This window comes from Dendrobates tinctorius, unplaced genomic scaffold, assembly GCF_039654945.1.
Source record: "Dendrobates tinctorius isolate UK_male_01 unplaced genomic scaffold, ASM3965494v1 ptg000022l, whole genome shotgun sequence".
NCBI classification, from domain to species: domain Eukaryota; kingdom Metazoa; phylum Chordata; class Amphibia; order Anura; family Dendrobatidae; genus Dendrobates; species Dendrobates tinctorius.
This window is the reverse complement of record NW_027361690.1, coordinates 59,906,944-59,933,345: the sequence shown is the minus strand read 5'-3', so window position 1 is coordinate 59,933,345 and position 26,402 is coordinate 59,906,944. Positions and strand designations below refer to the sequence as shown.

Below are 26,402 nucleotides of genomic sequence, written 5' to 3'. Positions count from 1 at the left end.
AAATCCACAACGTTTAACAAAATCCAAGTCCATTAGGTTTAGCGCTGCTCCCGAATCCACAAAAGCCTTGGCGGAAAATGTGGACAGGGAGCAGATCAGAGTAATTGCCAGAAGAAACTTAGGTTGAACACCACCAACAGAAAACGTGTGTGCAAAACATTTCTCTCGTTTAGGACAAACAGAAATAATATGCGAGGCATCTCCACAGAAAAAACACAGCTTATTACGCCTTCTGAACTCCTGACATTGCGCCTTAGACAAAACTCTATCACATTGCATAGGTTCAGACGTCTGTTCAACCGGTGGCAACACCTCTCGTGCAATCCTGCGTTCATGTAAACGCCGATCAACCTGAATGGCTAATGACATAGAATCGTCCAGACCAGAGGGAACAGGAAATCTCACCATAGTATTTTTTACGGCTTCTGACAAACCCTTCCGAAAGAGAGCAGCCAAGGCATTATCATTCCAGGTAGTAAGGACCGCCCACTTTCGGAACTTTTGACAGTACAACTCTGCAGAATCTCGACCCTGGTTCAATGCCAACAGGGTCTTTTCAGCCTGATCAATAGCATTAGGTTCGTCATACAACAACCCCAAAGCTTGAAAGTATGCGTTCACATTAGTCAGAATAGGATCATCTGGTTTCAAAGAAAACGCCCAATCCTGGGGATCGCCACGCAGCAAAGAGATGACAATTTTAACCTGCTGCGCGGAGCTCCCTGACGAGTTAGGCTTCAAGGCAAAAAATAATTTACAATTATTTTTGAAACTCAAAAATTTAGATTGATCCCCAAAAAATACATCAGGTGTAGGGATCTTTGGTTCAACAGCATGCGATCGAGCAAGGTAGGTGGAAATTCCCCGCACTTCCGCAGCGAGCTGCTCCACACGATCAGACAATTGCTTTATCTCCATTGAGAGGAAAAAAAATTCCCCCTACGGCCTCAGAGATATAGGGGAAAGAATATACGCACACCTTTTTTTTTTTTTTTTTTTTTTTTTACACAATTCTTTCCTGCTATTGAGTACCCTAGGATCTGCGGTATGGCGGGTGATTCTGTTATGATTGAGTCACCGTAGGAGGCAAAAACAGAAATGCTAGCTAAGTCCAGAAAACCAGAGAAGTTGGCAGCTATCGGATTGCAGACCCCTGAACCTATCAACACAACTAGCAGTAGCCGTGGGGGGTTCCTACGATGTCCTAGACCCCTCGATCACAGCCAGAGAAATAGCTAGGCCTAAAGAAAGAAAGGAGAAAACTAAACTGCCCCAGAGCAGACCCCAAAGCAATAGGCAGCCCCCAACATATAATGATGGTGAAGCAAGATAAAAACACTAACACAGGCAGAAAGATAGACTGAGCAAAGACGGGGCCCAATCTAGCTAGGTAGAAAAGGACAGGAAGGCTGCTGTCTGCAATCCGTGAAAAACCCTATGAAAAATAAGAGCCAACAGACTGACAGTGAAAAAGGCCCTGAAGACGCTAGGCTTCAAAAAAGCTATGTCAGTACTCAGGAATATTCTGAAGACAGAGCTACAGGCAAAAGGAGATTCAGCTCACCCCAGCAGGGAATGGCAGAATCCAGAAAAGCAAGGAAAACAAAAACAAAACACTAATGCAAACAGGCAAAGCAGAAAAACTTAGCTTAGAGGAGCAGGAATCAGACTGGTGTCCTAGAAGTCCACAGAGAAATCACCCGCAGGGCAGAAGGGCGTTGGCAGCCTTATATCCAGTCCGTGACTCCACTCAGCCAGTCATCCTCATCAGGTTCAGGTGCCTGATAATCAGGCTCATTACCTTCCTTCACCAGAATAGGGAGTTCACCAGACCTCAGTGACGAAGGGGAAAATGAACTCACAACATTTCTGTGTATAATGTGCATAGGCAGAAAACTGTCAATCAGTGGTGTAGGTGGGGTTCCACAGAGCTCATGAATATGGAGGACTATATGGCAGCAGATATAGGAGTCCTCTAGTAATAATCTCCTGCTGATTTTTCAGGACTAAGGCCGGTTTCACATTAGCGCTTTTTAAGCGCACGCACGGCCGGGGGTAGCCCCGCCCCAGAGCCGGCTCTCTGCCCGGCGTGCCCGCCCCTTGCTTGTAGCGCCGCCTCCTAGCGGACAGCGGCGCCTGCGATCGGCGCACCCTATCTTTAGCATAGGGTGCGCAGATCGTGCGCAGGCCGTGCGCTAGTTGCGCTTTGACCTGCGCTGCGTACTTCTGACGGTGCGCCGTGCGCGCCAAAATCCGAAAAGTTCGATTTTGGCGCGCACGGCGCACCGTCAAAAGTGCGCAGCGCAGGTCAAAGCGCAACTAGCGCACGGCCTGCGCACGATCTGCGCACCCTATGCTAAAGATAGGGTGCGCCGATCGCAGGCGCCGCTGTCCGCTAGGAGGCGGCGCTACAAGCAAGGGGCGGGCACGCCGGGCAGAGAGCCGGCTCGGGGGCGGAGCTACCCCCGGCCATGCGTGCGCTTAAAAAGCGCTAATGTGAAACCGGCCTAAAGCATGCAGTCCAGCAAGTGACACATTGCTAAAATCAGGATCTTTATATTAACATTACGCTGCTCTTGGATTAAGTGGCAAAAACCTTGTGACAGATTTCCTTTAAATTTGTCCTCTTATTCTATAAAATATCTTTAAATAAGACTTTCAGCTGCTTTAAGTCTTCATATTAAAGAACACCTATCAAAAGTATCTTCCAGTCAATACATTGACAGATTTTCTTCCTATCTAGAAGTGCACAAAATTACATCGCTAAAATACATATTACATGTGATAATAAGGCGAGGTTTCTCACTAGATTTATGGAGACCGTGTTACAGTGTCAGTAAATCTTCCAATCTCCATATACTGTATATATAATCTAATTCAGTATTAACTTTATGGTTGGTCTATTTCACAGATTAGTTCCATATTTGTTGTTAGGTTATTCTAAGTCATCCTGGTGGTGCTGCAAAAAATGTGAAATCCCAATCCAATGTTCAGTCTGTGATTACTGTATGCTATGGTATATGAGTGTATGGCTCTGGATGGGACTCAGTAGGATACTGGTATTCAGGACTGTGTGTATTCTTTAAGTGGTGATTCTTCTTTATTACTAGAACCACTATTTGATCGCATTGATTGCCATTGTGATATAAGTGACTGAAATAAGTATAAAACACCTTGAATGCTCAGGGACAGCATCAGATGAAGAGATATACGGCTACGTTTCTATATTTTAAATTAACTTTCACTAGTTTCCCTCTCTGAAGTCTCTCTTTATTTGTAACTAGGCTACAGGGAAAAGACATGCTTTAATGATGTTTCCCAAACAATGTACACTGAAAACAGGAGCTCCTGCATCCCTATATTTCTGTAGCACACACTCAGAAGTGGCAATGAAAGACATTATTATTAAGTAGTACTGAGCTGTGCAGCTGTGAAGTCAGCGCTAGTTTGAAATGAATCACTAACTAGAAAGAATCAGAATGAGAGCAACTCCTTCCTCATCCTTTCTCTGTAGTCTTTTACCTGTCCTCAAAATGACAAATCTAAATAGTAAATTCAAAGACAAGTGTTGTGGGAGGCAGGAAGAAAAGGAATCTATGAGGATGGCAAAATAGGCATTTTTCTCAAATATGATACATTACAAAATTTCTTACATTTGCTTTTACTATTTAACTTACGATCATATGATGTACTGGTACGACATATATCAGCACTAGTGATGAGCGAGTATACTCGTTGCTTGGGTTTTTCCGAGCATGCTCAGGTGTCCTCCGAGTATTTTGGCGTGCTCGGAGATGTAGTTTCTGCCGCCATAGCAACATGATTTGCGACTGCTAGACAGGCTGATTACATGTGTGGAATGCCTGTTTGTTAGGGAATTCCCACATGTATTCAGGTTGTCCAGCAGCCACAAATCATGCAGCTGAGACAACGAAATCTTAATCTCCGAGCACTCCAAAATACTCAGAGGTCACCCGAGCATGTTTTTCCGAGCGACGATATACTTGCTCATCACTAACCTTAACTTTGATGCGGGCTCCCAAGACTAGCCTGTATCTTGTATCTGTTTTATTCAGCCATCATCTGCTTCTATCAGCTGCCGGTGGAGTGGCGCTCCACCCATGTCTGTTAACCTGTGAAATTCCACTGTCAATCTGTGACAATGGCATTTAATGCTCTCCGTCAGCAGACACATCAGTCTATATGACCACGGCCGCACTTGGGACCTGATCGTCAGGCGCCGATGGGTTGCCATGATGGCTGGGGATCTGCTGAAGACCCCTGGGCTTGTCATGATGGTACGCCTATGAAAGCCAACCTGTAGCTGGCGTTTGAGAATAAAATGTTTAATAGCAATGATGTAACTTGTGTTGTATGTTTTTATCATTACGCATTATGGAAAGTCTTAAAATATCTGTTTTGACTCCTGATGTCTGTGCTTCACTCGTTAAACTATTACATTGCCATTGCATTTCCATTCAGCACATACTGTACAATTTCATTTACATTTATTACACTCGAGTCAGCCTCTGGGGGAGCTGCTCCTTGTGATATGGAAAGCAAGTATCTAATAATTACTTTCTGACTTAATAAATATTTCAAGCCCTAGTGTAGAAAATTACGTCCACAAAAGTCCTTAGTGCTGTTCACTTGAACATGCATCAGTGATGTTGTGCCAGATACTGTGTCCTGATTTTCTTTCCAATGGAAATTCTAAATGCCTAGAGTTGCTAAGTATAAGCTGATGAAAACAATTTCAAAACAAATAGTCATTATTTTTCAATAATGTCAAAGAAACTAAGGTCTGCTACTTGCAGTCTTGCCATAATAAGTACTGCACACATCTCAATGGTGAATCCAACCGGTGGCATTCTGTACCAAGAAAGTGCTCCGTAACCTGCATAATGAAGGGGTTTCTCCATTACCATTAAATTGATGACTTATGCTTAGCGGCACTACACAGTTGGAGTTGTGCTGTGCAGCTCCGCAACTGCTAACATCTGATGAAAAAACTAACTGATGATGGTGAAAAAATACCTGGCAGTGGAAATGTGCATAAATCAAGAGTAGCAGAAGGCAAAAATTGCTTTAATAAAAAGGCCTCTATTATTGGATTAAATTTAGCCAAACAACAACATACAAATAAAAATCATTAAAATTAATGCTAGAGGCCAAAAAAACACTGTAATATGTTTAATAGATATAGCACTATATGGAATCAATCCAAATTATAATCAGATAATATTCATCACCCTATCACAAAAACAGGTAAAATATAGAATAAGCCCATATTAGAGATCCATGTAATAATAGAAAAAGTGTAAAATAGTGCTAAAAAAATTGTGCAAAAGATAACCACAATAAAAATAAAAATTATTAATAAAAATAATAATATGTGTTGATTATGCACAAATGACCAATGATGATATTAAGGATATATAAAATATATCAATATAAAATGTGTATCAAAAAATAAAATTTGCAAAAAAATCCCACAGTGAAAAATTATTATTATTTATTTATATAGCGCCATTAATTCCATGGTGCTGTACATAAGAAGGGGGTTACATACAAAGTTATATAACAGTAAACAAGTTTCCACAACAAATTTACAATGACAAACTGTTACCGAGGGGAGAGGACCCTGTCCTTGCGGTCTTACATTCTACGGGATAGCGGGGAAAAGACAGAAGGTCGGGGGTGCAGCAGCAATGGTGGTGATGAGGCGGCAGCTCAGGCGGTGGTGATGCGGCAGAATGGTTATTGCAGTCTGTAAGCTTTCCTGAAAAGATGGGTTTTCAGGCTCCATTTGAAGGATCCGAGGGTGGTGGATAATTGGACGTGTTGAGGCATGGCATTCCAGAGGATAGGGGATATTCGGGAGAAATCTTGGAGGCGGTTGTGTGAGTAACGAATAAGTGTGGAGGAGAGTAGGAGGTCTTGGGAGGATCGAAGAGTACGTGAGGGAAGAAATTGGGAGATTAGTTTAGAGATATAGGGAGGGGAAAGGTTGTGGATGACTTTGTAGGTCAGTGTTAGTAGTTTGAACTGGATTCATTGGGGAATTGGGAGCCAATGGAGGGATTTGCAGAGGGGAGAGACAGGGGAGTAGCGAGGAGAGAGGTGGATTAGTCGGGCAGCAGAATTGAGGACAGACTGGAGTGATGCATGAGAGTTAGCAGGGAGGCCACAGAGGAGGGCATAGTAACTAACTGTGGTTAGTTATAACAAATTATAATTATCCTCCATCCCATACTCCCGTGCCCATATACCCATCATACATATTCTCCATCCCATAGTCCCATGCCCATATACCCATCATACATATTCTCCATCCCATAGTCCCATGCCCATATACCCATCATACATCCTCCATCCCATAGTCCCATGCCCATATTCCCATCATACATATTCGCTATCCCATAGTCAAGTGCCCATATACCCATCACACATCCTTCATCTCATAGTCCCATGCCCATATACCCATCATACATAACCTCCATCCCATAGTCCCGTGCCCATATACCCATCATACATATCCGCCATCCCATTGTCCCATGCCCATATACCCGTCATACATATCCTCCATCCCATAGTCCAGTGCCCATATACCCATCACACATCCTCCATCCCATAGTCCCGTGCCCATATACATATCCGCCATCCCATAGTCCCATGCCCATATACCCGTCATACATATCCTCCATCCCATAGTCTAGTGCCCATATACCCATCACACATCCTCCATCCCATAGTCCCGTGCCCATATACATATCCGCCATGCCATAGTCCCGTGCCCATATACCCGTCATACATATCCTCCATCCCATAGTCCAGTGCTCATATACCCATCACACATCCTCCATATCATAGTCCCGTGCCATATACATAGCCGCCATCCCATAGGCCCGTGCCCATATACCCGTCATACATATCCTCCATCCCATAGTCCAGTGCCCATATACCCATCACACATCCTCCATCCCATAGTCAACCATTATGACATCATAATGAGTGGTGGGGCTTGCAACCTATGATGACATCAGCGTTGCCATTGCAACTATTATGTCATCATAATGAGGGGCGGGGCTTGATACGCACACACTGTTTCCCCATTATGCAGATAGGGGCATTATGACATCATAATGAGGGGCGGGGCTTGACGTGCACACACTTTTTCCCTATTATGTAGATAGGGGCAAAATTGTTTGGTGAATTGGAACGTGCGGGGTTAAAATTTTGCCTCACAACATAGCTTAGGACGCTCTCGGAGTCCAGACGTGTGACTGTGCCAAATTTTGTGGCTGTAGTTTATTTTTATTGTGGTTATTTTTTGCACTATTTTTTACACTTTTTCTATTATTACATGGATCTCTAATATGGGCTTATTCTATCTTTTACCTGTTTTTGTGGTAGGGAGATGACTATTATCTGATTATAATTTGGAGTGATTCCATATATTGCTAAATCTATTAAACATATTACAACTTTTTTTTGCCTATAGCATTAATTTTAATTATTTTTATTTGTATGTTGTGTTGGCCAAATTTAATACAATAACAAAGGCCTTTTTATTAAAGCAATTTATTGCCTTCTACTCCTCTTGACTTATGCATATTTCCACTGCCAGGTATTTTTTCACCATTTTCAGTTACTTTTTTCATCTTATACCGGATGGTCTGCCAACCTTTTTTTTTGAAAGGGACACATTACCTTTTCAGGTGTTTTATTATATTATTAAGTACATTGACATCTTTTATTGTGTTCCCCTTTCTTTTCCCCTCCTTTATAACTGCTAACATCTGCACACTGCGGACACTGAGAAAAGCTGATCAGTGGGAGGCTGTCAGCCATCACCCCCACTAATCTGATATTGGTAATCAATCCTAAACAAAGGTTATGAATGTAATAGTAGTGGAATAACTCTTTAAGTAGAAGAAATTTCAATTATTTTCAGGAAGAATTGAAAACAATCCCTCATAATTTACAAGTCTTTGATTTTGTTGTTTTTTGGGCAGTGCTGTCATGTGACATCATTTATCAGTATGTGCTAGATGCTTGGCTAATGTGTGGCTGTCTATAACAGTCAGTATGGCATCTAATATTATTCTATAAATAAAAATCTGAAATAGTGGTCATACTTGAACTCAATTGTATTTTTTTTTTCTATGGGACTGACAAAATTAGCCAAGCACAGCACTCAACAATCCTATAGACAACGAATAGAGCTGAAGCTGAGTATGTTCATCTCTGCTCGAAATAGTAAGAGCCTGCAGAACCACTTTCTTAGTGTTGCAGAGCCCCATTTTTGGGATCACAAAGGGTCCCTGAGGTAATACTAGCAACAATCTGCAAGATATTCCTTACCCTTTGGATAGAGAATAAGTTGGTTTCTTTAAAATAATCCTTTAAGTTGCCATGGCATATTCATATACAGTCATGGCCAAAATTGCTAGCACCCTTGCATTTGGTCCAGAAAATGCAGTATTTCTCCCAGAAAAATATTACAAGTACACATATTTTGTTACATATGTTCATCTCCTTTGTGTGTATTGAAACAACACAAAAAAGGCAAATTGGACATAATTTCACACAAAATCCCCAAAATAGGCTGGACAAAATTGTTGGCACCTTTCCAAAATTGTGGGTGAACAACTTTGTTTCATGCATATGATGCTCGTTCAAATTCACATGAGGCAAGTAACAAGTTTGAGCAATATAAAAATCACACATGAAACCAGATAAAAAGGGGAGCTATTGACTTAATTTTTGCATTTTGTGTCTGTATGTGCCACACTAATCATGGAGAATAGAAAGATGAGAAAATAACTGTTTGAGGACATGAGAACCAAAATTGTGGAAAAATATCGACAATCTCAGAGTTACAAGTCCATCGCCAGACATTTTGATTTTCCTTTGTCCACAGTGCACAACATAATCAAGAAGTTTAGACTCCATGGCACTGTAGCTAATCTCCCTGATTGTTGAACAGCAGAGAAAAAAGGATGAAAAGCTGCAACTCAGAATAGTCAGGTGATGGATAAGTAGCCCTAATCAAATTCAAAAGAAATTCAATCTGTTCTGCAGTCTCATGGTGCATCAGTGTCAGATCAAAATATCTGTCGACATTTGAATGAAATGACACACTATGGCAGGAGACCCAGGAGGACCCCACTGCTGACTCAGACACTTTAAAATGCTAGACTGCAGTTTACCAAAATTTACATGTGTAAATCAAAATCTTTCTGGGAAAATTTCTTGTGGACAGATAAGACCAAGATAGTGCTGATTGTCAAAGCACATCATATTACTATTTACTGAAAATGGAATGAAGCCTTCAAAGAAAAGAACACTGTACTTACAATCAAATATAGTGGAGGTACAAAAATGTTTTGTGGTTGTTTTGCTGCATCTGAGACTAGGTGTTATGACTGTGTGCAATGCATCAAAAAATCTGGTGTCCTAGGTCATGTGTGTTCCAGCAGGAAAGTTACTTGAAACATACTTCAGAAGCACCCAGAAATGGATAGAAACAAACTACAGGAGAATTCTGTAGTGGCCAGCAATGGTTCCAGATTTAAATCCCATTGCAAACCTTTGAAGACATCTCAAAATTGCTACTGCGAGAAAGTACGCTTAAAATATAAGAGAAAGAGACCTGGAGCAGTTTGCCAAAGAAGACCAAAATTCCAGTTAAGAGTAGTGATGAGCAAATTTTTTCATAAAGTAATTTGCCAAACATAAAGTCAGCATGAATATGGCACATTAGGATTCATGATTGGAAACACGAGCGAAATGTTTTAAAATCAGGAAAAATCGGTAACATTCAGTAAAAGTGCAGGAAAATATTTGCGTTTCTACAAAAGTATTTTCAGCACTTTAGCAACGATAGTGGTGGTGTATCATGAGCATTTGGCATGTGTTTAATGAGGGGAAGGAGTTTGCAGACTCAGAGGCACGGCGTTTTTGTTAACAGTCCTTTTTTTTCCTTAACTTTGTGTGCACATTGCAGCTAGCCAATCAGGGCCCAGGAAACACCCACAATGTCCTGACACAATGGCTTGTGTCATTGGCTGCTGAAATCTCTTATCTCTCTCCATATAAATAGCAGACATCTTGTTTTAGCACCATTTTAACACTGTAACAGTACAGAGAGGCTGCTCCTGATGCTGTCACTGTTAACAGCAAGATTTTAGCTAGTTAGTAAGGCGGTTGTATGTCAGTCAGATAGTGTAATTTGTTATGACAATGGTAGTCTACGAAACTGATATTTCTGTCACCTGAGTGTGGCTCAGCATGAAAGCAGGTAGAGGTGTTGCATGTGGTATCCGGACTCCCAGCAAAGGAGGCCTACACTGATTCCTTACCCACCTCGTTTTACTGTGACGCTCAACTGAAAGCTGTAAATGCTGTCCTAGACCCCGATACCTCATGCCTGGCTGATTGCTGCAGTGCCGTGCTAAAATTTGTACGGTGGGTGAATTGAGGCCACTTTTAAGGTGTCTGTCCCTCATTTGATGTGTTTTAGTAGCATTTGGGACCGTTATAAGGTGTTGTGCATGCGTTTGTATTTGCCTTCCATTGAGCTGAATGGCGTTTAGTTATATTCGGTGAATGTTCGACCAATTAATAGGCAAATATTGCAAATTCGGTGATTGCTATCCAAACCGAACATTGAAATATTTGCTCATCTCTAGTTGAGAGGTGTAAGAAGCTTGTTTATTATTATAGGAAAAAATTGATTGCAGTTACTTATTTCAAATGGAGTGCAACCAATTATTTAATTAAGGTAGCCAAAAATTTTGTCTGGCCCTTTTTTAAGGTTTTATGAGAAATTATGTCCAAGTTGTTTTTTTTTTCTCTTTTTTGGGCTGTTCCAATACACACAAAGGAAATAAATATGCATATAGCAAAAATATGTAATTGCAATAATTTCTAGGAGAAATACTTCATTTTCTGGAACAATTTCAAGTGTCAACACTTTTGACCATGGCTGTATATATATTTGCCCACAGATGCAATACCTTTTTATGTTGGGTATTTAAGGTAGGAAGTCCTGCCCCCAGGGGTTTTCTCCATCCTGCCCCCAGGTGTCATCTCCATCCTGCCCTCAGGTGTCATCTCCATCCTGCAGCCAGGTGTCATCTCCATCCTGTCCCAGGTGTCATCTCCATCCTGCCCTCAGGTGTCATCTCCATCCTGCAGCCAGGTGTCATCTCCATCCTGACCACAAGTGTCAGCTGTTATGATTGAGTCACCGTAGGAGGTGAGTCTTGAGGGAAGAGTCTTGAGGAGATCATTTGCATATTCCCAGTGCCTACAGGGATAAGTGAAGAGTCTCCGCGAGCTCAACGATCACTGGGTTTTGGCCGTTGCAGCTGAAAAGAGGAAATCGGAGAAACCAGGGGAAGAGTCTTGAGGAGATCATTTGCATATTCCCAGTGCCTACAGGGATAAGTGAAGAGTCTCCGCGAGCTCAACGATCACTGGGTTTTGGCCGTTGCAGCTGAAAAGAGGAAATCGGAGAATTTTGGCTCATCTTTCATCTTTTTAAGAAATCTCAAGATGGAAGAGGCCAGGAGCCATTTGGTGAGCTGCATTTCTTGCTACATGTTCACAGATTTACCAGTGGAAAAGCCAAACTTCACATGCCACAAATGCAAGCTTGTGACCCTGTTGGAGGAAAAGTTGCAAAATCTCGAAGAGAGGTTAGCTACGTTGAAGATCATTAAGGAAGGTGAAGAGTTCTTGGACAGAGCAGAATTATCTCTTCATGTTACAGAAAGAGAAGAAATTCGAAGTGCACCTGAAGAAACAGAGGATTGGAGACATGTGACCCAGAGAAGCAGGAGGATCAGGAGGCAGTCAGCACCCATACTGCTCAGAAACCAGTACCAGGCTCTCACGCAGGAAAACGATGAAGAAATACATCAGGATAAGACTTTGCCAACAAACAGCAACCTTGTACGCCTTCAGAGTCCTCCTGGATGGAGAAAGAAAAATGTTGTGAAGAAGAAACGGAGAGTGGTGGTCATGGGGGATTCCCTGTTGAGAGGAACAGAGGCCGCTATCTGCAGACCGGATATAACTTCAAGAGAAATGTGCTGTCTTCCAGGTGCAAAAATTAAAGATGTGTCTGACAGGATATCAGGACTCTTCAGACCTACAGATGACTACCCATTCCTGCTACTACATGTGGGGACAAATGACACCGCAAGAAACGACCTGGAAACCATCTGCAGAGACTTTGAAGACTTAGGCAAGAAAGTGAAAGAACTGGCAGCGCAGGTGGTCTTCTCTTCCATCCTCCCAGTGGATGGCCATGGAACAAGGAGGTGGAATAAGATTCTGCAGGTGAACAACTGGCTACGTCGATGGTGCCGTCAGCAACGATTTGGATTTCTGGATCACGGAGTGAACTACTTATACGATGGACTACTTGCTAGAGATGGGGTGCACCTTACGAAGACTGGAAAGCAGGTATTTGGAAGTCGCCTTGCTACACTTGTAAGGAGAGCTTTAAACTAGAACAACATGGGAAGGGAAGCAAAAGACCAGAAAAAGCCATACACCTGACAAATGCTACTGAGAACTCTGCTATTAGAAGTGGAAAGGAAGAACAAAGACGAAAGAATCTAATTAAAAAAAATATTGGAGAAAGAGAAACCAATCACAAACTAAAATGTTTCTATACTAATGCACAAAGCATGGGCAACAAACAAGGAGAATTGGAACTACTAACACAGGAAAAGAAATATGATGTCATTGGAATCACTGAAACTTGGTGGGACAATACACATGATTGGAATACAAGACTAGAAGGATACAACTTATTTGCAAGAAACAGACTTGATAAACGAGGAGGGGGTGTCGCATTGTATGTTAGAAATGCGTATATCTGCACAGAGATTGAAGCTTCAGAGACTGGGAGTTCTGTGGAAACTGTTTGGGTAAGAATACAAGGACAGAACAATGGAAAGGACACCATTGTAGGCATTTACTACAGGCCGCCTGTGCAAGCTGAAGATATGGATGAACTCTTTATGCATCAAATGGCCAAGTTCTCCAAAAAATATGACATAGTTGTCATGGGAGATTTCAACTATCCAGACATTTGTTGGGAATCTCTCTCAGGCAAAACTAACAGGTCAAGGAAATTCTTATCCTCTCTTGCTGACAACTTTATCTTCCAAAAGGTAAAGGAGAAAACAAGGGGAACTGCTACCTTGGATCTAATCCTTATAAACAGGGAGGAAATGGTTGAGGAGGTAAAAGTGGCTGGGACCCTAGGAGGTAGCGACCATGCTATTTTAGAATTTTGGATAACTAGAGGCGGAAGACCTGTGAAGACTCAGACGTCAAGGTTAGATTTCAGAAAGACAGATTTTAAGGGATTCAGAAAGAGAATTGGAGGGATCCAATGGCTGGATATCCTTAAAGACAAAAATGTCCAGGAAGGATGGGAAATCTTGAAAAATGAAATTCTCAAAGCACAGTTGTTAACAATTCCAAAAAGAGGGAAGAATAGGAAGCATTTAAGGAAACCAGGATGGATGAACACAGAACTTAAGCACATGCTAAAAAGGAAGCAAAAAATGTTTATAAAATGGAAAGAAGGAGGCATATCTAAAGAAGAATATAATGCTGTCTGCAGAACCTGCAAGGCACAAATCAGATTATCTAAAGCTGAAAATGAATTGAGGCTTGCAAGAGATGTCAAAAGCAATAATAAAGGATTTTGGGGATATGTCAAAAGTAAAAGAAAAGTCAAAGATGCTATAGGATTTTTACAGGATGAAAATGATGAAATGGTAAGACAGGATGTTGAGAAGGCTGAACTTTTAAATTCCTATTTTGCATCTGTTTTCTCTCAGAAAGGAAATGTAACATCAACTGTTATTCACTGTCCTATTAAGGGAATAGAAGAATCCAGGATATCTATAAACAGAATGATAGTGAGGAAACACTTAGCTAACCTAAATGTATTCAAGTCTCCAGGTCCAGATGAATTACACCCCAGAGTACTGAAGGAGATAGCAGAAGAAATTTTTGAACCCCTCTCCATAATCTTTGAAAATTCTTGGAGAACAGGAGAAGTGCCAGAAGACTGGAGAAGAGCAAATGTTGTTCCTATCTTCAAAAAGGGGAAGAAGGTGGACCCAGGCAACTATAGGCCGGTGAGTCTGACTTCTATACCAGGAAAGATCTTTGAACAAATTATTAAACAACATGTATGTCAATACCTGGATAAGAATGAAGTGATTAAACAGAGTCAGCATGGGTTTGTAACTAATAAGTCATGTCAGACTAATTTAATTTCCTTCTATGATGGTATTACTGATTGGGTGGATCAAGGAAATGCTGTAGATATAGTATATCTTGACTTCAGCAAAGCATTTGACAAAGTCTCTCATACAATCCTTATTGAAAAAATGACTAAGTATGGAATGGACAAGGCAACTGTTAGGTGGATTCATAACTGGCTTAGTGATCGGACCCAAAGAGTGGTCGTAAATGGCTGCACATCCAGTTGGAAGAATGTCTCAAGTGGGGTACCACAGGGCTCTGTCCTGGGCCCTGTATTGTTCAACATCTTTATCAACGATTTAGATGAAGGAATTGAGGGTAAACTTATTAAATTTGCTGATGACACAAAGCTAGGAGGGATAGCTAATACTAGAGAAGAGAGAGAGAGGATTCAAAAAGATTTAAATAAACTGGAGAAGTGGGCAGCAACTAACAGAATGGTTTTTAACAGGGAGAAATGCAAAGTACTACATCTGGGCAATAAAAATGAAAAAAGCATATATAGAATGGGAAGAATAGGGCTAAGTGACAGCACATGTGAAAAAGACTTGGGTATACTAATAGATCACAGACTGAATATGAGTCAACAGTGTGATGCAGCAGCAAAAAAGGCAAATGCAATTCTAGGATGTATTAACAGAAGCATACAGTCTAGATCACGTGAAGTAATTATTTCCCTCTACTCCTCTTTGGTCAGACCTCATCTGGAATATTGTGTCCAATTTTGGGCACCACATTTTAAAAAAGACATCAACAAACTGGAGCAAGTTCAGAAAAGAGCGACCAGAATGGTGACCGGTCTGCAAACCCTGTCTTATGAGGAAAGGTTGCAGGATTTGGGAATGTTTAGTTTGCAAAAGAGAAGACTGAGAGGAGACTTAATAGCTGTCTACAAATATCTAAAGGGCTGTCACATTGTAGAAGGATCAACTTTATTCTCATTTGCACAAGGAAAGACTAGAAGCAATGGGATGAAGCTGAATGGGAGGAGACACAGATTAGATATTAGAAAAAACTTTTTGACAGTTAGAGTGATCAATGAGTGGAACAGGCTGCCATGAGAAGTGGTGAGTTCTCCTTCAATGGAAGTCTTCAAACAGAGGCTGGACAGACATCTAACTGGGATGATTTAGCGAATCCTGCTTTGAGCAGGGGGTTGGACCAGATGGCCCAGGAGGTCCCTTCCAACTCTACGATTCTATGATTCTATGATTCTATGAAAACAGAAATGCTAGCTAAGTCCAGAAAACCAGAGAGGTTGGCAGCAATCGGATTGCAGACCCCTGAACCTATCAACACAACTAGCAGTAGCCGTGGGGGGTTCCTACGATGCCCTAGACCCCTCGATCACAGCTGGAGAATTAAATAGCCTAAAGACAGAAAGGGAAATCTAAACTGCCCCAGAGCAGACCCCAAAGCAAAAGGCAGCCCCCCACATATAATTACGGTGAAGCAAGAAGAAAGAACACAACACAGACAGAAAGATAGACTGAGCAAAGACGGGGCCCAAGCTAACTAGATAGGAAAGGACAGGAAGGCTGCTGTCTGCAATCCGTGAAAAACCCTATGAAAATAAGAGCCAACAGACTGACAGTGAAAAAGGCCCTGAAGACGCTAGGCTTCAAAAAGACTATGTCAGTACTCAGGAATATTCTGAAGACAGAGCAACAGGCAAAAGAAGAATCAGCTCACCCCAGCAGGGAATGGCAGAATCCAGAAAAGCAAGGCAAACAAAAACAAAACACAAATGCTAAAAGCAGAAAACGTAGCTTTAGAGGAGCAGGAATCAGACTGGTTTCCTAGAAGTCCACAGAGAAATCACCCGCAGGGCAGAAGGGCGTCGGCAGCCTTATATCCAGTCCGTGACTCCACTCAGCCAGTCATCATCATTAGACTCAGGTGCCTGATAATCAGGCTCATTACCTTCCTTTACCAGAATAGGGAGTTCACCAGACCTCAGTGACGAAGGGGAAAATGAACTCACAACAGTCAGCCATCCTACCCTCAGGTGGTCTCCATCTTGGCCCCAGGAGTCATGTCCTTCCTGGCACCAGGTGTCATCTCCATCCTGGCCCCAGGTGTCATCTCCATCCTGGCCCCAGGTGTCATCTCCATCCTGCCCCAAGTGTCATCTACTCTGCCCCAGGTGTCATCCATCCTGACCCGAGGTTTCATCTCCATCCTTCCCCGAGGTGTCATCTCCATCCTGCCCCCTGGTGTAGTCTCCATCCTGCCCCCTGGTGTAGTCTCCATACTGAACCCAGGTGTCGTCTCCATCCTGTCACCAGGTATTGTCTCCATCCTGGCCCCAGGTGCTGTCTCCATCCTGGCCCCAGGTGCTGTCTCCATCCTGGCCCCAGGTGCTTTCTCCATCCTGGCCCCAGGTGTCATCTACATCCTGTTCCCTGGTGCCGCCATCTACATCCTACCCTCAGGTTTTGTCTCCGACTCCATCCTGCCCTAGGTGTGATCTCCATCCTGCCCCCAGGTGTCATCCATCATGCCCCAAGGAGTCATCCATCCAGCTGTCAGGTGTCACACATCCTGTCTGGGTGTCTCCATCCAGGCCCCATATGTCAGCTTTAAGTACAAAAGAAAAAAAGTTTCTTCTTACCTGGCTGCAGTCCAGCAGCACCCTCTCCCTGATACATTTGAAGCATGGAAGTGCTGGCACATGGCTATGACATCATACGCTCGCTACATGCGCTCTGATGTGAGCTGCCAACCTCTGATTGACAAACGGCTGTTAACTGTTGGAGTGGAGGAAGCCGGTGATTTCCTGCACGGCAATAGATATCAACTGAATGTGCGCCTGAGGATGCACCTTAAATTATTAAATGGGCAGAATCCTGACCCTGGGTCCTGGTGAGCAGAAGCTAAAAGCCGTCCTCGCTTCTAGTCACCGTGTAAGTAAGGGTAGTAATGCCCTGATTGGATTCCCTGCACACAGTAAAAGTGCACATGTACTGTACACAGTGGTGTTGTGGTGTTGTTGATATGTCTCAAGTTGGCAGTGATGATGATGTGATGATGCAGCTACAAAGAAAATGACCAAGCAATGATTGTTGTAAGATTCGCCACCTAAGACAATACATTTGACACACATGATAGAGAGTCAGCAGGTGCAACTTTGAAACATTTTCTAGCTTTAGAGCCACATTCAGGTACAGCATGATTTTAAGAAAAATATCAAAAATATCAAAGAAATTGTACTTTTCTTACAGACCTTAATCAAATTTGAAATTGATGTATAAAAGAGTTTAAAATGGCAAGGAGAAGAGATATTTTGTTTATGCAAAGTTCAGGTTTAGATTGAAAAAGATAATGAAAATGAATGACTGTACCTGCTATATGATAATGAAATAATAGCCAAAGACCAGTGTTACTGTGGAGTTCAGTTCCATATTGGGTATTGTACTTTGAATGCATGCAATGATCTATTGCTAAGATTACGATGTGGTCTACAGAGGCAGTAAGGAATTATTTCCACAAAGCTCAATGCTCCTTGTAAGAGTATTTCTTTTACTAGTTACATTTGATTTAAAGGGATTTTGTCACATTGTATAAGCAAATCAATCTGTGGACCACATGGTATTGAAAATAAGCAGAGCAAAATGATATCACATACTGAAAAGTTTCAATATAATTTGTATTTTATGCCTTGAAATCCTTAGTGCTCGTCCACTGGGTGTTCCTACTCAGTGATTGAGAGCTATCTCTACATGCATTATCTCTGAATAGTACCGCCCACTGGACTCATATATGAATAATCACCAGAGAATTTAATTAATACAATATAAGTATTACTAAAGTTTTTCTCACAAAAATGCATATGAATTTGATTAGCTCTTCTTGCTCTGTAACATTCTGCCTATAGATCAGATAATATTTTCAACATGACAGGCTCCCTTTAACCCCTTTCCTACATTGGATGGAATATTCCATCCATGTGACCTGGGCCCTAAGTCTTATGGACGAAATATTACGTCATAGCGATCAGCGGCGCCCACGTTGTGAGCGCCGCTGATCGCGGCCGGGTGTCAGCTGATTATCACAGCTGACACCCGGCACAATGTGTCAGGGGCAGTCACGGACCGCCCCTGACACGTTAACCCCTTGCACACCGTGATCAAACACGATCGCGGTGTACCGGGGATTAAAGGGAAGCATCTGCAGGGAGGGGGCCCCCTCCGTGCTTCCCTGAGCCCCCCACCGCAGCGCAATGTGCAGCGCTGCTGCGGGGGTTTCTTTCCCTACAGGTCCCCGGATCCAAGATGGCGACGGGGAGCTGACATCCTCAGTGCCTGCAAAGCGCAGGCATGAGGAAGTCTGCATCTATGCCTGTGACAGATTGCTGATCTGTGATGTGACAGATCAGCGATCTGTCACAGGATAGTGATGTCCCCCCTTGGACAACCTAATAAAGTTAAAAAAAAAAGTGTAAAAATAATTTTTTAAAAGTCACTAAATAAATTAGAAAAAAAAAATTTCCCAAATAAATTCATTTTTTGGAAATAAAAAAAACAATAAAAGTACACATATTTGGTATCGCCGCATCTGTAAAGATCTGCCCTATAAAACTGTCCCATTAATTAACCCCTTTAGTGAACCCCTTAAAAATTAAAAATAAATAGCGAAGCAAAAAATAATGATTTATTATCATACCGCCGAACAAAAAGTGCAATAACGCGCAATCAAAAAGACACATATAAATATCCATGGTACCGCTGAAAACGTCATCGTGTCCCACAAAAAATGAGCTGCCATACAGCATCATCAGCAAAAAAATAAAAAAGTTATAGCTCGCAGAATAAAGCGATGCAAAAATAATTATTTTTTATATACAATAGTTTTCATTTCATAAAACCGCCAAAACATAAAAAACGACCTAAATGAGTTATCGCTGTAACTGTACCGACCCGAAGAATAATACCGCTTTATCAATTTACCGCATGCGGAACGGTGTAAATGCGCCCCCCCAAAAGAAATTCATGAAACGCTGGTTTTTGTTCATTCTGCATCCCAAAAATCAGAATAAAAAGCAATCAAAAAATGTCACGTGCCCGAAAATGATACCAATAAAAACGTCCACTCGTCCCGCAAAAAATAAGACCTCACATGACTCGGTGGCTCAAAATACAGAAAAATTATAGCTCTCAATATGTGGTGATGCAAAAACTATTTTTACAATAAAAAGCGTCTTTTAGCATGCGACAGCTGCCAAATATAAAAACCGTCATAAATCGTAAATCAAACCCCCCGTTATCACCCCCTTAGCAAAAAATAATAAAATTAAAAGAAAATGTATTTATTTCCATTTTCCCATTAGGGTTAGGGCAGGGGCTGAGATTAGGGTTAGGGGTGTGTTGGGGTTGTAGTTATAATTGGGGGTTTCCACTGTTTGGGCACATCAGGTGCTCTCCAAATGCAACATGGCATCGGATCTCAATTCCGGCCAATTCTGCGTTGAAAAAGTCAAATGGTGCTCCTTCCCTTCCAAGCTCTGCCATGCGCCCAAACAGTGTTTTACCCCCACATATAGGGTATCAGCCTACTCAGGATAAATTGCAAAACAACTTTTGGGGTCCAATTTCTCCTGTTACCCTTAGGAAAATAAAAAATTGGGGGCAAAAATATAATTTCTGTGGAAAAAAAAGATTTTTTTATTTTCACGCCCAGGCGATATAAACTTCTGTGAATCACTTGGGGGTTCAAAGTGCTCACCACACATCTAGATAAGTTCAGTGGGGGGTCTAGTTTCCAAAATGGGGTCACTTGTGGGGAGTTTCAATAGTTTTGGTACATCAGGGGCTCTCCAAACGCACATGACACCCGCAGACCATTCCATCAAAGTCTGCATTCCAAAACATCACTACTTCCCTTTCGAGACCCGACGTGTGCCCATACAGTAGTTTTCTCCCACATATGAAGTATCAGCATACTCAGGACAAATTGGACAACAACTTTTGGGGTCCAATTTCTCCTGGTACCCTTGGGAAAATGAAAAAATTGGGGACTAATTGATCATGTTTGTGGAAAAAATACGATTTTTTTTATTTTCATGCCCGGGCATTATAAACTTCTGTGAAGCCCTTGGGGGTTCAAAGTGCTCACCACTAGAGTTGAGCGATACCAGCCGATACTTGAAAATATCGGATCGGAATGGATCGGCTGATCTTAAAAAAAAGTATCGGTATCGCCGATTCCGATACCGGAAGTCCCATTCAAGTCTATGGGACTTCCGGTATCGGAATAAGAAAAACCCTATTTTTGCCTTGTACAGCCTCTCTGGGGTCTGTATGGGCCTTTCGGGGGGCTGTGCCGGCCTGCCAGGGGGTCTGTGCAGGCTCCGGTGGTCTGTGCCGGCCTGCCGGGGGGCTGTGATGGCCTGCCGGTGGTCTGAGCAGGCTCCGGGGGTCTGTGCCGGCCTGCCGGTGGTCTGTGCCGGCCTGCCGGTGGTCTGTGCAGAATTTCCCACGCAGCAATGGCATAAAGTGAGACTAGGGACTTTTTTTTTTGTTTTTTAAAGTGGTGGAGGAATACAGTGCGGAAGGATACCTACCTTCCGTCATTGTATTCCTGGAGCTGGTAGAGAACGGTAGCATCAGCTGATGCTGCTGTTCTCCACGCAAGATGGACGTGGGACCCTCGTGGACTTCTGCGGATCGGGGTAAGTATATTGGTGTTTTTTTATTTTGATATTTATCCCTCAGGTGACAATGGCTTCGGGGATCAAAGTGACAAGTGACGGTAAGTATGTACTCTATGTTAAATGTACTGTATGTCTATATGTATGTATTGTATGTAGTATATATGTATGTTGCATGCATGTAGTATATATGCAGTATATATGTAGTATGCATGTTGCATGCATGTGGTATGTATGTAGTATGTATGTAGCATGTATGTAGTATGTATGTTGCATGTATGTAGCATGTAGTGTGTATGTATGTAGCATGTATGTAGTATGTATGTAGCATGTAGTGTGTATGTTGCATGTATGTAGCATGTAGTATATATGTAGTATGTATGTTACATGTAGTATATATAGTATATATGTAGTATGCATGTTGCATGCATGTAGTATATATGTATTATGTATGTAGTATGTATGTAGCATGTATGTAGTATGTAGCATGCATGTAGTATGTAGCATGTATGTAGTATGCATGTTGCATGTAGTATATATGTATTATGTATGTTACATCTAGAATATATGTAGTATGCATGTTGCATGCATGCAGTATATATGTAGTATATATGTTGCATGCATGTAGTATATATGTAGTATGTATGTAGCATGTATGTAGTATGTAGCATGTGTGTAGTATGCATGTTGCATGTAGTATATATGTAGTATGTATGTTACATGTAGTATATATGTAGTATGCATGTTGCATGCATGTAGTATATATGTTGTATGTATGTTGCATGCATGTAGTATATATGTAGTATGTATGTTGCATGCATGTAGTATGTATGTTGCATGCATGTAGTATATATGTAGTATGTATGTAGCATGTATGTAGTATGTAGCATGTATGTAGCATGCATGTAGTATGTAGCATGTATGTAGTATGCATGTTGCATGTAGTATATATGTAGTATGCATGTTGTATGTATGTAGCATGTATGTAGCATGTAATTTTTTTTTTTTTTACATTCAACACATTAGCCGGATGATGGGACTACTACTGTCCCATCATTGGCTAATGTGTCAATCACTGTCATGGTAGCAGGCATCGCCCGATGGGACTTGTAGTCCCATCGGACAATGCCTGCACAGACCCCCGGAGCCTGCACAGACCACCGGCAGGCCGGCACAGCCCCCCGGCAGGCCGGCACAGACCACCGGAGCCTGCACAGACCACCGGCAGGCCGATACAGACCCCCGGACAGTCGGCACAGCCCCCCCGAAGGCCCGAACTGACGGCGCATCATGATGCGCACAGACAGCGCATCATGATGACGTCATTTCGGCAGCCAATCAGAGCCACTTTTGTGGCTCATTGCATTTTGGACTTCCGATTCCGGTATCCGATACGAAAAAAGTATCGGTACTCTGCATCGGAATTCCGATACGGCAAATATCGGCTGATACCCGATACTTGCGGTATCGGAAAGCTCAACACTACTCACCACACATCTAGATAAGTTCCTTAGGGGATCTAGTTTCCAAAATGGGGTCACTTGTGGGGGGTTTCCACTGTTTAGGTACATCATGGGCTCTCCAATCCAACATGACACCCGCAGACCATTCCATCAAAGTCTGCATTCCAAAACGTCACTACTTCCCTTCCGAGCCCCGACGTGTGCCCATACAGTAGTTTTCTCCCACATATGAGGTATCAGCGTACTCAGGACAAATTGGACAACAACTTTTGTGGTCCAATTTCTCCTGGTACCCTTGGGAAAATAAAAAAAATTGGTGACTAAAAGATCATGTTTGTGGAAAAAATACGATTTTTTTATTTTCACGCCCAGGCATTATAAACTTCTGTGAAGCACTGGGGGGTTCAAAGTTCTCACCACACATCTAGATAAGTTCCTTGGGGGGGTCTAGTTTCCAAAATGGTGTCATTTGTGGGGGGTTTCCACTGTTTTAGTACATCAGGGGTTTTCCAATCGCGACATGGTGTCCGATCTGAATTCCAGCCAAAACCGTCAAATGGTGCTACTTCCCTTCTGAGCGCTGCCATGTGCCCAAATAGAGGTTAACCCCCACATGTGGGGTATCAGCATACTCATAACAAATTGCACAATAACTTTTAGGGTCCTGTTACCCTTGGGAAAATAAAAATTGTGGGTGAAAAGATCATTTTTGTGGAAAAAATATGATTTTTTAATTGTACCGCTGTACGTTATAAACTTCTGTGAAGCCCTTGTGGGTTCAAAGTTCTCACCACATATCTAGATAAGTTCCTGTGACGCACCTAAAGGGTTAATAAACTTCTTGAATGTGGTTTTGAGCACATTAAGGGGTGCAGTTTTTAGAATGGTGTCACTTTTGGGTATTTTCTATCATATAGACCCCGCAAAGTGGCTTCAAATGTGATGTGGTCGGTAAAAATAAAATGGTGTTGCAAAAATGAGAAATCGCTGGTCAATTTTTAACCCTTATAACTTCCTAACAAAAAAATTTTGCTTCCAAAATTGTGCTGATGTAAAGTAAACATGTGAGAAATGTTACTTATCAAGTTTTTTTTGTGCTGTATCTCTGTGATTTAAGGGCATAAAAATTCAAAGTTGGAAAATTGCGAAATTTTAAACATTTTCGCTAAATTTCCATTTTTTTCACAAATATATGCAAGTTATTTGAATGAAATTTTACCACTATCATGATGTACAATATGTCACGAGAAAACAGTGTCAGAATCACCAGGATCTATGGAAGCGTTTCAGAGTTATTACCTCATAAAGGGACAGTGGTCAGAATTGTAAAAATTGGTCCGGGAGTTAACGTGCAAACCACCCTTGGTAGTGAAGGGGTTAAGATCCATTTACATGTCTGATTGTTGTTTCAAAACCTATGTTCCCTTTAAATATGTCCACTGATAAAATAAAGGGAATTTTTGAGAAGGGTCAACCCTTTTAAGCTGTCTGTATGTGCACACAGGTCATTGGAAGCTGAATAAAATGTGGATTTCTCTGGAATAAAGTAGGTGTTCCAGGCTATGTGCCGGACACAGATTTCCCTGAGAATCTGCCTCCAGAGATTATTATAAATAAAAGGAGTTGTTACCAATGTGATGTATAATGTTTACCAGTGTGATGTGTAATGGCCGCACTCTGCTCTCCTGATCTCACTGCAGAGCTGTGTGTGATTATACCTGACTCATCTGCAGGTTCCTCTCAGCTTCCAGCTCACAGGCAGACATATTTTGCATTACAGCAGAGCTGTGAGAGCTGCAGCAAATTAGTTTTTAAGAAGAGAAAACTCAATTCTATTGTTCTATGTTAGTTGCATGTCTCGCACTGGTAATGCCTCCTAATATTTAAAATAATCTCTGGAGGCAGATTCTCATGCAGACCAGGGTCCAGCCCATAGATCTTTACAGCTAATTTACATATACAAATAACATGGATTTCTCTGGAATAAGACGAAGGATTGCAGATATCAAGGTATCATTTTATTGACCTACATGACCACATAGATGGCCTAGAAGGGTTGATTCCCTTTACAATCAAATGCTTGTTTCTCATTATCAGCATCTTATATACAGACATTAAAACTTTTATATGTGTTAACATGGACATGCTGCCGACAATGATACCGCATGAAAATTACCGATTGCACCAACCATTGTATGATCATATAATGCCAATGGAATTGGAGCTGAATTAGCACCGATCTACTTTGCTTTATTGTTAACCGATGCTTGTTTCATGCGGAAAAAACGACCGTGAGAAAACACCTTTATGGACAATGAACACTCTAACTAACAAAAAGCTGTATAAATATCATCCATCCAGATGACCTTTAGTAAATTCTTCATTACTGTGCGCATAGAAAAACTGGAGGAGAGGGATGTTATGAATGCATATAAATACTTTATTGTTTGTACAAAACTGTGATCATAAAACTCAAATAACAATCAGGTATCAAGAATAAATGTGAAAAAGCAAGCCGGAGGTTAATCCATCAACCCAAAAAAAGCCTATGTGTAAGGCACGGTAAAGATATGCACCGTCAAAGTCACAAAGAATAATATAAGAACCAAGTGGACCCTAATAAGTATAAATATGGAGCAGTGCATCACTTACCATGGGTTCAGGGGGAAACCAGGCTGTCACAAGAGCAGAGACAGGACCCCAATGCATGTTTCACATCTGATATTAACAGCTTTATCAAGGGGACACATGTACAGGAACATAGAGGCCCTTATAACACTATGACCCCGGTCACGTGAACCTGTGTGTATGTAGCGCAAAGTATGAAGCATACCATCATCAAGAAGAAAATTAAAAATTGCATTTCCAATTTCCAAGTAGATTATAAATAAATCTCCGTAAAGTGGTCGTGACTGTATATAAGGAGCGTACAATATGAATAATTTGGTTGCTTAATAGAGCACAGCGTAAGCTGAAATGTTAAACAGTTTACAGTATAGAAGAGTAATAACTTTCTTCTTCCAGTGCAGAAGGTAAAATATGCTTTGCTACATGGTTAAGTAATTACACACTATAATTGCTTAATCCCTTTGCTGTGCTAGAAATAAGTTGATATCAGAAATGCTAAATCATGTGTGCGCCACTAATTCTTGCCGTGCTTTCATTCGCAGCTGCACCGAAACCGATGACGAGCCGCCGTGTGAAGAAGAGATCAGCTACAATACCGATAGCTGCTCAGATCTGGAGGCATCAGATTTGGGTGATCAATCAGAAGAAAAACTTTTCGAGGAAGAAAATGAGGCACAAAAGGGCCAATCCCCAAAAACAAATAGGAAGGAGGAGACTTTCTCCACCAAGTATATTGGTCCCTCCAAAAAGTCCCTCACGATTTCCTCAAAACAATATGGCTGCTCTCCAGAGGCATCTTCCTCACTTTGTGAGCAGAGTTTTGAAAAGTCCAACAAAACACAAATGGGGCAATACCTTTATTAATGTGTTGTAGAATTGGTGGTTTGGGGCGCTAGTCCCATATAATAATGTTGTGGCCAGTGTAAGCTTTCTTATTGTTCAATTGTTTGATTCTTCAAATATTTGATTGAACATTATATGTAAAGTACAAAAAGTCAAAAGCACTTTATGTCAGAGAGACAACTGAGCAGAGACAAATAGTGAGGTCAATATATAGTGAGACACACAGACCGAGTGAGACTTAAAGATAGATAGATAATAAATAGTTACTAGATAGATGATTGATAGATAGATAGATAGATAAATGATTGATAGATAGATAGATAGATAGATAGATAAGGGACATACCAAGTGTGGGGCCTATGTGTGTGGAGGGAGTTGTACAAGGGGTGGATAGATACTTTTTACACGTGCTTCGATATGAATGTTCTGAATATATAAATTTGTCATTTGTATTTCCAATTTAGCCATCATATACAGTGAAGGAAATAATTGTTTGATCCCTTGCTGATTTT

At 41.6% G+C, this 26,402-nt stretch overlaps 1 protein-coding gene across 1 annotated transcript in view; it reads left to right on the top strand.

Moving 5' to 3' along the window:
- AGBL1 (AGBL carboxypeptidase 1) overlaps window positions 1–25,911 on the top strand; it is a 1,225,565-nt gene extending 1,199,654 nt beyond the window's left edge. The window contains exon 23 of the mRNA XM_073569145.1: window positions 25,590–25,911. Within this exon, the coding sequence (XP_073425246.1) occupies window positions 25,590–25,911 (322 nt within the window). The remainder of the gene's footprint in view (window positions 1–25,589) is intronic.
- The last annotated feature ends 491 nt before the right edge of the window (window positions 25,912–26,402 follow it).